Source organism: Falco biarmicus, chromosome 4 (genome assembly GCF_023638135.1).
Source record: "Falco biarmicus isolate bFalBia1 chromosome 4, bFalBia1.pri, whole genome shotgun sequence".
Taxonomy (NCBI): domain Eukaryota; kingdom Metazoa; phylum Chordata; class Aves; order Falconiformes; family Falconidae; genus Falco; species Falco biarmicus.
In genome coordinates, this window is record NC_079291.1 from 62,491,041 (window position 1) to 62,501,068 (window position 10,028).

Sequence of the window (10,028 nt, forward strand, 5' to 3'; positions counted from 1 at the left end):
GCGTGTGGCCTGCAGCAGCCATTCCTCATGGGGCCACTCTGCCCATGTCATCCTCTTCTCCAGCCCCACACCCTGCATGGGGGTACATGGAAGCATCCTCTTCCCACTTGGAGACCACACAGGGTACCACTAGGTAATGGTCCTGAGCCCAGCCCAATACACATTACTTGTGTGCGAACATACTTTTTGTCACCATCTCGTTTCTGTCCTCAGGCCCCAGAGGAGGCCTCTACCCTGTCCCAAGCTTCTCAGTACTAGGGGCACTGCAAGCCAGTCCCTGGGGCTCTCAGTCCCCAGCTGCAGCTCTGCATCAGGAAGCACCTTACCAGACAGCAGCTTTTTCAGTCTCCCCCCTCATGCCTGACAGCAGGTAATACAGGGCTATACGAGGAACAGACATTAAACGAGGATGCCTTCTGACCCCCATTGTTATATGGCTCTGGAAATTATGGATATCAAATAAGACTTACTTTCTCACATAATTAACTTCTGAATACCTCCCCCATCCCCTCTGCACAACCCCAAGCAGGGGAGATTAAGGAAGCAGTATTATTGTTGCCTACATCTAAGACTCCAGAGTGAACAGAAAGAACAAACAGGGAAACAAACTCCTTGCAATAAACCTTGCTGGAGAGAACGGGGATGGAGACACAGACCTTCAGTTCCCACTACAGAGCCTCAGACAGCAGTGTGTGTGTTCACAGGGGAACATCTGTCTGACCTTTGATCATCAACCTTCTCCCATTCTCCAGGCAGGGATCCTGGGCTGCCATGAGTTAGGGACTCAAGAGTTACCATTACTTATAGACAGCCCACCTCTCAGACCAAACCAGGAAAGGGAAGGGACATAGACCAGCACTGTCCCCACACACCAGCAGCTGAGCACAGAGAGGATGAGAGTTCCTTGCTGGAACCCTGGATGCATTTCAGACATTCATATTTTAACAGCTTTGGCATCACCAGAGCTATCCATCACCAGCTCATTTTCCTCCAAGTGCTGAACCATTCCTGCCTATGCTATTTGGAACAGTGTCTAATTACACACCAGAGCAGCCACCTGGCAGCACTGCTGCCAAGGGATGCAACAACATGGAAAGAGCAACGCATGCAGGTCTGCACACTGGTGCCAACCTCCATTCCCCAAAACCCTCCCTCTCCTCAAACCTGCACCACTCATCATAGACTAGAGAGATGCTCTGCCTCACAGTCCCCCACTCTATGACAGAAAAGAGCCCATGGTCTTAGAGTCATTGTTCTCTTACAAAAAGGAAAAGAGAACACTGGCATTACTGATACTTGTATAAATGCTTTGATTCAGTTTGTCGCACTGGTGTTCTTTTTGAGGGGGTTTGAAGAGTGGACCCAAGGCAAAAAAGAAAAGCTGCTTCTAGCCCACAGGCACATATAGCTTTGTAAGAATGAAACAGATTGACGCAGACATGGGGCCAGAGACAGGCAACATGACAGTGCTGCAGTACCAAGAATTCTCTGGGGGAATTGTAAGGACACAGGCAGACCTGGAAAGAGACAGACTCACAAAAAGGCAGTCGAAAGACACTTTGGAAGAGTACCTGCATGGGCTCAAGAGTTAATGTTTGCTTTTTACTGTAAGCCAAGTGCTTCTGGGTCATTCTTGCAGTGACCAATTTCTTGTGAATCCCTGTTGGTTGACAGTCCACCCACTCCTCCCAAAGCAACTTCATTCAGATCTCACCTGATGCACTAAAGCATCATGGCACAAACAGGACATGGAGCCACAAGTCCACTCTGAGAGAATCTCAGCTGTGGAGCCAGTCTTCACAAGAGCTAAACTGTGCTAAGTGTGCAGAGCGATCCCTCACAAAAGGAAGGCTGTGTATGACATCCTGTGCAAGTGTATCAGGGCAGTTCCATGGGGATGCACTGTGGGGAAACAAGCAGCATGAGCCCCACACAGTGAAAGATGAACCCACGTCCATATGGGAAATGGAAGAAAGACAGTCTGGCAGGCTCAGTGCAGAACTCACCATATCAAGAGCAACCATCTCCCTCCACCTCTCAAGCTTGGCACATCTGGAAGGGCAGCCTGCAGTGCAGATCTGTGAGGAAACGCAGGAAATTTAGTAAGAGGGATATGAGGCTGATCACCAACTCCATTCTGCCAGCCTTTGAGGGGCGGATGGGGGACAACACATGAAGCAGGATGCACAAATTGCAATACTAGAGAATCAAGTAGCTGCACCACCAAAGCCTTACTTCTCTTGGGCTCACCTAATGTCAGATGCTCTACCAGACACTTCCAGGAGATAGCTGCTCATCTCACCGTAAGTCAGCAGCTTACCCACACAGACGGCCAGGTATCTGCTGAGAGCGCCAGGGTACCACAGAGGGAAGCTGCATGCTCCACTAACAGCCTGCTTAGAACAGGGCAGCACCAGGCTCCTGCCCATGCAACAGAAACATATTTGACATCAGGTAGTCAGGGAGAACCACCTCCAGGGCAGAAACAGAACTGCAGTTCCAAGCTACTCGAGCACTCTCTGTCCCACCAGAAGCACGACTGCACATTCTACAGCCAGGAAAACGGGAGTGCTGCTGGAAAGGGGGCGTAAACACAGACGCTGTGGCCTAGGGAGCGCTAGAACTGGGCAAGGAGATCGACTGCTGACCTTCTAGATGCAAACGGCAGCCTGCTTGTAATTCCGCTCTTTGGCCCGACTCTCCCAAGCCTGCCACTGACATGCCACAGCAGGCAGAGTGTCCCCCGCGAGCCCTGACACAGCCTCTGCCACCTGCATCGCCTCTCCCTGCAGCACAACTGGCCACAAGGGCTAGGAGAAATGGAAGAACTACAGCTCTGCAGGGCCAGATACTGCTCTGACACCTGTGCTCAGGACCAGTTCTGGCTTGCAGGCAGGGCACTATGAAGAAGAACACTCTTCAACATGGTCCTACAGTCAAAAGGAACAGAGTACCCAGTATAACCTCTTCCCTCCCTCCTCCAGCCAGCCCCACACTATAGCAGCAGGGCTGGGACTCACTGAGACATGCTCAGTCCTAGTTCTGCCACCTCCTGTACTGTCCCTGGGTGTGTCACATCTGGTCTGGCCCACACTGACTCCAGCACCTGGCACAGCTCTATAGCTCATGAGACTCAGCATCACCAAACAATCTTTGTGAGGTCCAGGGCTGCCCCACACACTGTCACCTGGGACCTACAGTTCTGGTTCCTCCTGATACACCTACCCCAATTTTTGCTGCTATTGGATGACCTCAGAACCAGGTATCTGGTCCCAATGGGAGGCTGGCAAAGGACCTCCACCACATCTCCACCCAGAACATAGCCCACATCTTTCCTTTGCTCCACCACAGACTGAGGCAGTACCTCCATGCAGGGACCCAGGGACAGCCCTGTGCACTCCAAGATAGTGCTGCACTCATGGGGCAGTTGGGCTGTCCCACCACAGCCCAGGGGGTCATGCTCTCCACCTTCACTCTGCACACAACATGCACTTGGCCCTCTGGGCTGCACAGGCTCCATATGGACAGACAGCATCTGCTAATGCTCCCTCCAGGGCGCTAGCTCATGCACCTAGGAAGCACATGGGGACATGAACTTCCCAGTCAGCCTGAGGAGACACAGACAGGGCCAGTCATTAACACAGTGGTCCAAGGCAGAATGCTGAAGGCTCAGTCCTAGCCCAGTTTATAGACCTGCAGGACAACACTGTCTCTTCAAAGCAAGAAGAGATTATGTCTACAAACCCTAGAAAGAAAATACCCTCTGTTTCTCCTGTCAGTCCAGTTCCTTCCATACTACCTCTTCCCCCTCTACCTGAAAAGGAGAGGTTTTTCACCAGAGGGGCAAACAAAACCCACCAGAAAAACCAAAACGCCTTTAAAAAAAAAGTTTATAAACAGAAGAAAAACCCACTACCCACTGCTAACTGTGCCCCAATGAACTGGAGGGGTTTAGTCTCTGCTCTGACTGGTACAAACAGATAAACAGCATGTCAATAACCTGGGCTGGCAGAAAGAGGCCCAGCACAGTAAGGAAGCACTTGAACAGCAAGAACCTCAAAGACAACATAAGCTTTTAGCAATCAGGTACCTGAAAATTGAAATAAGGAGTTCAGAGAACCGTGGAAGAGCCCACCCTGCTTCCCAGAATGACCCTAGCTTTCTGCGAGTATGCCCTGTAGCCTCTGCTCCTGGCTGTATTAGGTTGTTTTCAAACAGCAGCTGTGCATCCAGTCCTACTGAAAATCCAGATGGCAACAGTTCAAACTGCCTCGAGATTTGTGATGCAAAGATTAAAGACATAGTCTGTGTTTTTATACATTTATTTGCAGGCAGTCAACAGGAAGTTTTTTAGTTGCCTAAGAAAGTACCAGCTCCTGCAGGACTCCACAAGAAGGAAAGTCTCCATTTATGGTCTCTGTTAACAATTTGTTGAGAACTGAATAGCTCACAGAAGTCAGCCTGCTATTGGGTGTTCCATAGTTGACATATAAAGCTAAATAAAGCTAAAGTGACTCTTCCTAAAAATTATAAATAAGTCTGTGACATCAAATCAAGCCTATGATTGAATAAAATAAGATATTGTACACAAACCACTTCAATTACTTATGTTCAAATCCCATAATCTGTTATCAAGCAAGCTTTAGGGCAGGTTTCCCTTATTTTGCCTGAAATTAATTCTAAGCTAACTGACCCACACCTAAAAACGCTATCCTCCTTTTCTAGATTATAAGATGTTTCCTCCCTGATCTTTTACTTACAGTTTTCTGCTACTCCAGTATTTATTTTTTTTACTAAATGCCAGCAGCAAATCAGAAAACTCCAGCACTTTTTTTTTTCCAAAACCCAGGTAAAAGTTATGAAGATCCTGCCCTTGAAGCAGTTCTCTCATCTAACTACTATTTAACAGCTTTTTTAACCTACAAATGGACAAAGAAGTGGGTTTGGTTTTGCTTTAGTAACCTTTTTTAATCAAATAGAGAAAAGTTTTAGAAACAAACAGTATTTCTGTACTTACTGCGTACTTTGTCATTCCAATATTGTTGTTGTTGTTTGTTCTACATTGTCTTCACATGTAGAACTTAGGGTTCACGTCTCTACTCCCTGCAGATGCTTTCGAGCTCCTCATGCCCACAGCCAGCAGGTGCCTCAGCTCGCTGCCCACAGGGCTCCTGGCACGGCCCTCAGCCCCCTTCCGCCAGGGCACCCAGCCCCGTGAACAGCTAGAAGGGCTTTGGAAAACTTCCCATTTTATCCTGCCCCTGCCTTCTTGGAACTAATTTAATAGAAAACTCTACTTACAGTTTTCCTCCTTTGAAGTGCGACAGCATTCACAGGGGGGTTTCCACCTGCCCACCATGCCGGCGGTGCCCGGGGCTGGCTGAGGGGCGGCCGGGCTGCCCCGAGCCGGGCCCGGCCGCGCTGGGGGGCGCAGGACGGCGGCCTGCAGACCCCTGCTGGTGCCAGGCTGCCGCCGCAACGCCGGCACCGGAGGGGACGAGCTGCGACAGGCCCATGCCCGGCCCGGGATCGCTGCCCCGCCCTGGCCGCCCGCCCGCCGGGCTGGGCCCCGGGCCAGGGCCTGCTGGGCGGCGGCACGGCGACAGCATCCAACCGGCACCCGTGCTGCCCGGCGGCTCGCCCCCGAGGGCCCGGCCCCGCCCGCCGGCCTTCCCGCTTCGCCGGACGGAGCCGGCGGCGGGAGGTGGTGAGGGCCCGCATCGGATCCGGCCCGGCCCCACCAGCGCCCGCTCCCCACCGCGGAGGGGCGGCCACGGGAGCCAGGCGCCCGCCCGCGGCGACCACCCGCACCTCGCCCCGGCCCCTCAGCCCCGCACAGCCCCCGGCGCGAGCCCAGACGCGGTCGGTGCGGGACAGGGGCTTTATTGAGACGCGGACGGTCACTTGCTGCTGGTGTACTTGGTGACGGCCTTGGTGCCCTCGGAGACGGCGTGCTTGGCCAGCTCACCAGGCAGCAGGAGCCGCACAGCCGTCTGCACCTCGCGGCTGGTGATGGTGGAGCGGCAGGTGTACTGTGCCAGGTGTGACGCCTCTGAGGCCAGCCGCTCAAAGATATCGTTGATGAAGGAGTTCATGATGCTCATGGCCTTAGAGGAGATGCCAGTGTCCGGATGCACCTGCCAGGTGAGAGTCTTACACAGCCATCACCCTGGAGGGAGCGAGGCCCCCCTTCCCACCACAGACAGGGCGCTCCAGCCCTAAAGAGGCCCCCAGATGCCACCCTGAGGGTCTCGAGTCGTGTGCCATTTGGGCCACCACAGTACCACAGGGACTATGCCAGCAGGAGCTGCTGTGCATCCCCTACTGAAGACAAGCCTGTCGGGTGGGAATGCCCACACGCTCCTCATCCCCCTTACAGGCTCCTGCAGAAGACCAAGGCCTTGACAACTCAAAGCCATCTCTGAAAATTCTTTTGTTCATCTCCCCAACAGAAGTTACCAGAATGATTTTGGTTCCTATTCATAGGGCCAACAGCAGCTGTTCTTGCCCTATTGACTTCTACTCAATTACTTCCATGCACTAAAGCTTATCCTCTCTAGGAAACCCTTTCTGATCTAGATTCATCTTTGCCTCCTACACCAAGGATCCCCCCACCCCCTTTTTGATACTCAGCTGGGGCTCTTCTGTACCCACTCACTTTTTTTCATCTCACTAAAAAGCAGATTTTTCTTCCTTCCTCTTTATAAGGCTAACATGCAATAGGCAGAAGTAACTCCATATGAAGCTTGTAGCAGAAAAGAAAGATTTGCTCACCTGCTTCAGTACTTTGTAGATATAGAGTGAATAGTTTTCCTTCCTCTTAGGCTTCCTTTTAGGCTTCCTGTCCCCAGAAGCTGAAGTATGACCATGCTTCTTCCCAGCTTCTGCACTCATCACAGCCCCCGACAGAGCAAGCCCCAACTGAGAACCAGCAGGTGCCATGGGGCTGGTTATATAGCAAAGGCAGCAGTACCTCACCTGCCTCAGGTGCAACCCCAAGGAGCAGGACGGACACACATCTGTGACTGATGATTCCTTTTTGCGCTAAGCAAAGGGCAGCTGGCCTGATAGGAGCTTGGAAGTAACTGATTCAATTAAATTTTCAGACCTGACAAAAAGTTTGAGGGTAACACGGGCAAAGAGGTGGGAAAGAGAGGCAAGTTGGCTGATGATACAGAACGGGGAGGAGTGGCTGGTACCCCTACCCCAGAGGCTGCGCTGCCGTTCAGCCAGACCTGGGCAGGCTGGAGCTGGGCAGAGGGGATCTCATGGAGTCCAACCAAGGCCAGTGTAAGGTCCTGCTCCTGGGGAGGGACAGCCCCAGGCACCAGCATGGGCTGGGGGCGACTGCTGGGGGGCAGCTCTGTGGAGAAGGGCCTGGGGGTGCTGGTGGGCAGCAAGTCGCCCATGAGCCTACAGTGTGCTCTCGTGGCCAAGGGGCCAGCAGGACCCTGGGGTGTGTGAGGAGGAGTGTGACCAGCAGATCAAGGAAAGTTATCCTCCCTCTCTGCTCTGCCCTGGTGAGGCCATGTCTGCAGCGCTGTGTCCAGTGCTGGGCTCCCCAGTTCCAGAAAGACAGGGAGCTACTGGAGAGGGGCCAGCAGAGGGCTACAAAGATGATGGGGGCAGGAGAATCTGCCCTATGAGGTGGACCTGTTCACCCTGGAGAAGAGAAGGCTGAGGGGACCTTATCAGTGTCTACAAATACCTTAAGGGTGAGTGCCAGGAGGACAGGGCCAGGCTCCTGCCAGGGGTGCCCAGCGGCAGGACAAGGGGCAGCGGGCACAGGCTGCACCACAGGCAGCTCCTGCGGAACCTGGGGACAAACTTCTTTCCCCGGAGGGTGCCGGGCGCTGGCACAGGCTGCCCGGAGAGGCTGTGGGGTCTCCTTCTCTGGAGCCATCCCAACCTGCCGGGACGCGGTTCTGTGCAGCCTGCCCTGGGAGAGCTGCTTCAGCAGGGGGGTGTGCTCCAGGGGTCCCTTCCAACCCCAGCCATTTTGTGACTCTTATGATTCTGTGAAGGGCAGTAGTATCTCATTCACATGGGGCAGAAGTGCCAGAGAAGAGCTATTCCCAGGTCCACCCAGTGTTTTGGTGAAAAGGGGGGTTCCTGCTTTGTTGGAAGCATGTAAATCAGAGTATTCAAGGTATTGCTTCCAGTATCAAATGAGCGGAACCACTTCTGTGCTATGGAATGGATAATGCATTCAGTGGAGACTCAGTAACTGCAGGGAACATTGGTCCAGTGACTGAATATAAACATCCCAACAGCCAGGGTCCCTCCCACTATCTCAGCTAGCCTGCTTTTGGGAGTCCTGCCCACTACACACAACAGAGTCTCAAAGGACAGAAGGGAGGCAGTGGGAGGGGATGGGTAACACCCAAAGCAGGTATTTGATCTGTCTTGGAAATCAGCAGTCACACTAGTGATGGTAATGATGATGCAGGAATTCAGCTAAGCCAGGAAAAAAAATGTGCAGCAACACAGTAGAGGAGTGAGCAGAATAGAAAAGTTTTCTGTGCCTGAGATAGAAAAGGAAGCCTTTCTCTCAGCAGGCACCACAACAGATGTTCCATAAAAGGATAATACTAGTATGTACTTTTTGGGGAGGGGATGCTGGTATCTTTGCTCTGCCACGTGTGCTGTCTGCTGCTCAGGGGCACATGTTATACTGGCATATCCTTAGCAAATCACATCTTCCAAGGACCAAGTTTGAGAGACCTCATCGGTCACTCTGTCGGCACTCGTACAGCCAACAGTGTTTCACTGAATTTAGTTTTATTCTAGGCCTGTCCTCACAGGGAGGCACCTGGTCACCCACCCCCAGTGCAAATAAATGTCACCGTGACAAATGGCTTCTAAATATCACAGAAGGGGTTCTTGCACCTGAGAATCAGAACGTCCCGTCAGTGCATTTTTGAAGGGAAACAGGCTTGGACATTGAGGATGTGGGGTGGTGGGATCCTTCTGGGAATGGGAGTGGCATATTCTGGGATATCTTAACAATGTCAAGAGATGTTGGTGGATGACTTGTACTGACAAGGAACAGCACAGAGCTTCCCCCTCTGATGTACATTCCAACCACCCACTGATATACAGAGCTGTAAATAGCTGAGATCTTTGCATTGGGGGAGACCATTCACTGCAACTAGAACCATTTCACCTTTTCCACTGGTCATAGCACACAAAGGCACTCTCACAATGAAGGAGCTGTTGGCTGTTGTGTCTCTCCGCAGCTGCAGCTTGTGTCTGGCACCAGCATTTAGACACACACAGCTTGTTTTTCTGACAAAATGTTTAGTTGGAGGGAAGCCTTTGGTGGACAAGGAGCAGCAACTGGTCACTCAGCACTAAGCACAGGGAGCCATTATATTGCAAGGGCAGAGGTTCATCCACTAAGCAGTACAGTCAAATCTGAACTCCCAGATTTGGGGAATTACCATCTGCTTCCCTGGGTGGCATGGGCTAGAGACCGTCCTTTGCTAAATCAGGGACCTATCTGCAACTGAGAAGTTCCTCGCATTTCCATTCTGGAAGCTGCCTGCTGGGCTTGACTCATCCCTGTGCTATTTTTGTAGTGTATGGATCGACTCACAACACAGGGATTCCCACAACCCTGCGCTTGATGCAGTATCTGCCACTTTTGGCTGTAGCTGTGTTAGAGTCAACCTCACTTCTAGACTACAAGCAAGAGTAACAGTGTAGAGGCTCTAAGCTACTACTTTCACAGAAGTGACCATCTTAGCAACTAAGGAGCAATTCTCAGTGTATCTATACACTGGTTTTGTGCACGACCAGAAAAGCTCTAGTTGAAACAGTTTAAAATGCCACCACCCCAGCTAGTGGCTGCCTCACTCACAGGAATCAGTACTCTAGGACATCAGCCTGCCACAGCTGCGTCTGTGCAATCTAACAAAACTGCCATAACAACAGGTTTAAACACCAGACTGATAAAGCATGTACGTGTACTCCATTTTACAAGTCTGGCCTACTGAGACCTCTAGTGTGGTTGCAGCTACTTTTGC

General features: G+C 51.9%; 2 protein-coding genes across 2 annotated transcripts in view; both read right to left on the reverse strand.

Moving 5' to 3' along the window:
* The window catches only part of ASB10 (ankyrin repeat and SOCS box containing 10), a 28,550-nt gene extending 23,161 nt beyond the window's left edge, over nucleotides 1-5,389 (reverse strand). Inside the window, exons 1-2 of the mRNA XM_056338170.1 lie at nucleotides 5,302-5,389; nucleotides 2,007-2,078 (exon numbers count right to left, since the gene is read on the reverse strand). The gene's annotated coding sequence lies outside the window, so the exon portion shown is untranslated. The remainder of the gene's footprint in view (nucleotides 1-2,006; nucleotides 2,079-5,301) is intronic.
* A 385-nt stretch (nucleotides 5,390-5,774) lies between these two features.
* Nucleotides 5,775-9,465, reverse strand: LOC130147219 (late histone H2B.L4). Its single transcript, XM_056334044.1, has 3 exons — nucleotides 9,444-9,465; nucleotides 6,775-6,884; nucleotides 5,775-6,137 (listed from the first exon to the last, which is right to left on the reverse strand). The coding sequence occupies exons 1-3, from the start codon at nucleotides 9,463-9,465 to the stop codon at nucleotides 5,901-5,903; spliced, it is 369 nt and encodes a 122-aa protein (XP_056190019.1). The 3' UTR covers nucleotides 5,775-5,900.
* Between the last annotated feature and the right edge of the window lie 563 nt (nucleotides 9,466-10,028).

Coding starts and splice junctions, on each gene's coding strand:
- LOC130147219 (XM_056334044.1), bottom strand. CDS start 9,465: ATGCCACCCAGGGAAGCAGATG. Junction 6,885..9,443: donor GCCACCCAGGGAAGCAGATG/GTAATTCCCCAA, acceptor TGATGAGTGCAG/AAGCTGGGAAGAAGCATGGT. Junction 6,138..6,774: donor TCTACAAAGTACTGAAGCAG/GTGAGCAAATCT, acceptor CTCACCTGGCAG/GTGCATCCGGACACTGGCAT.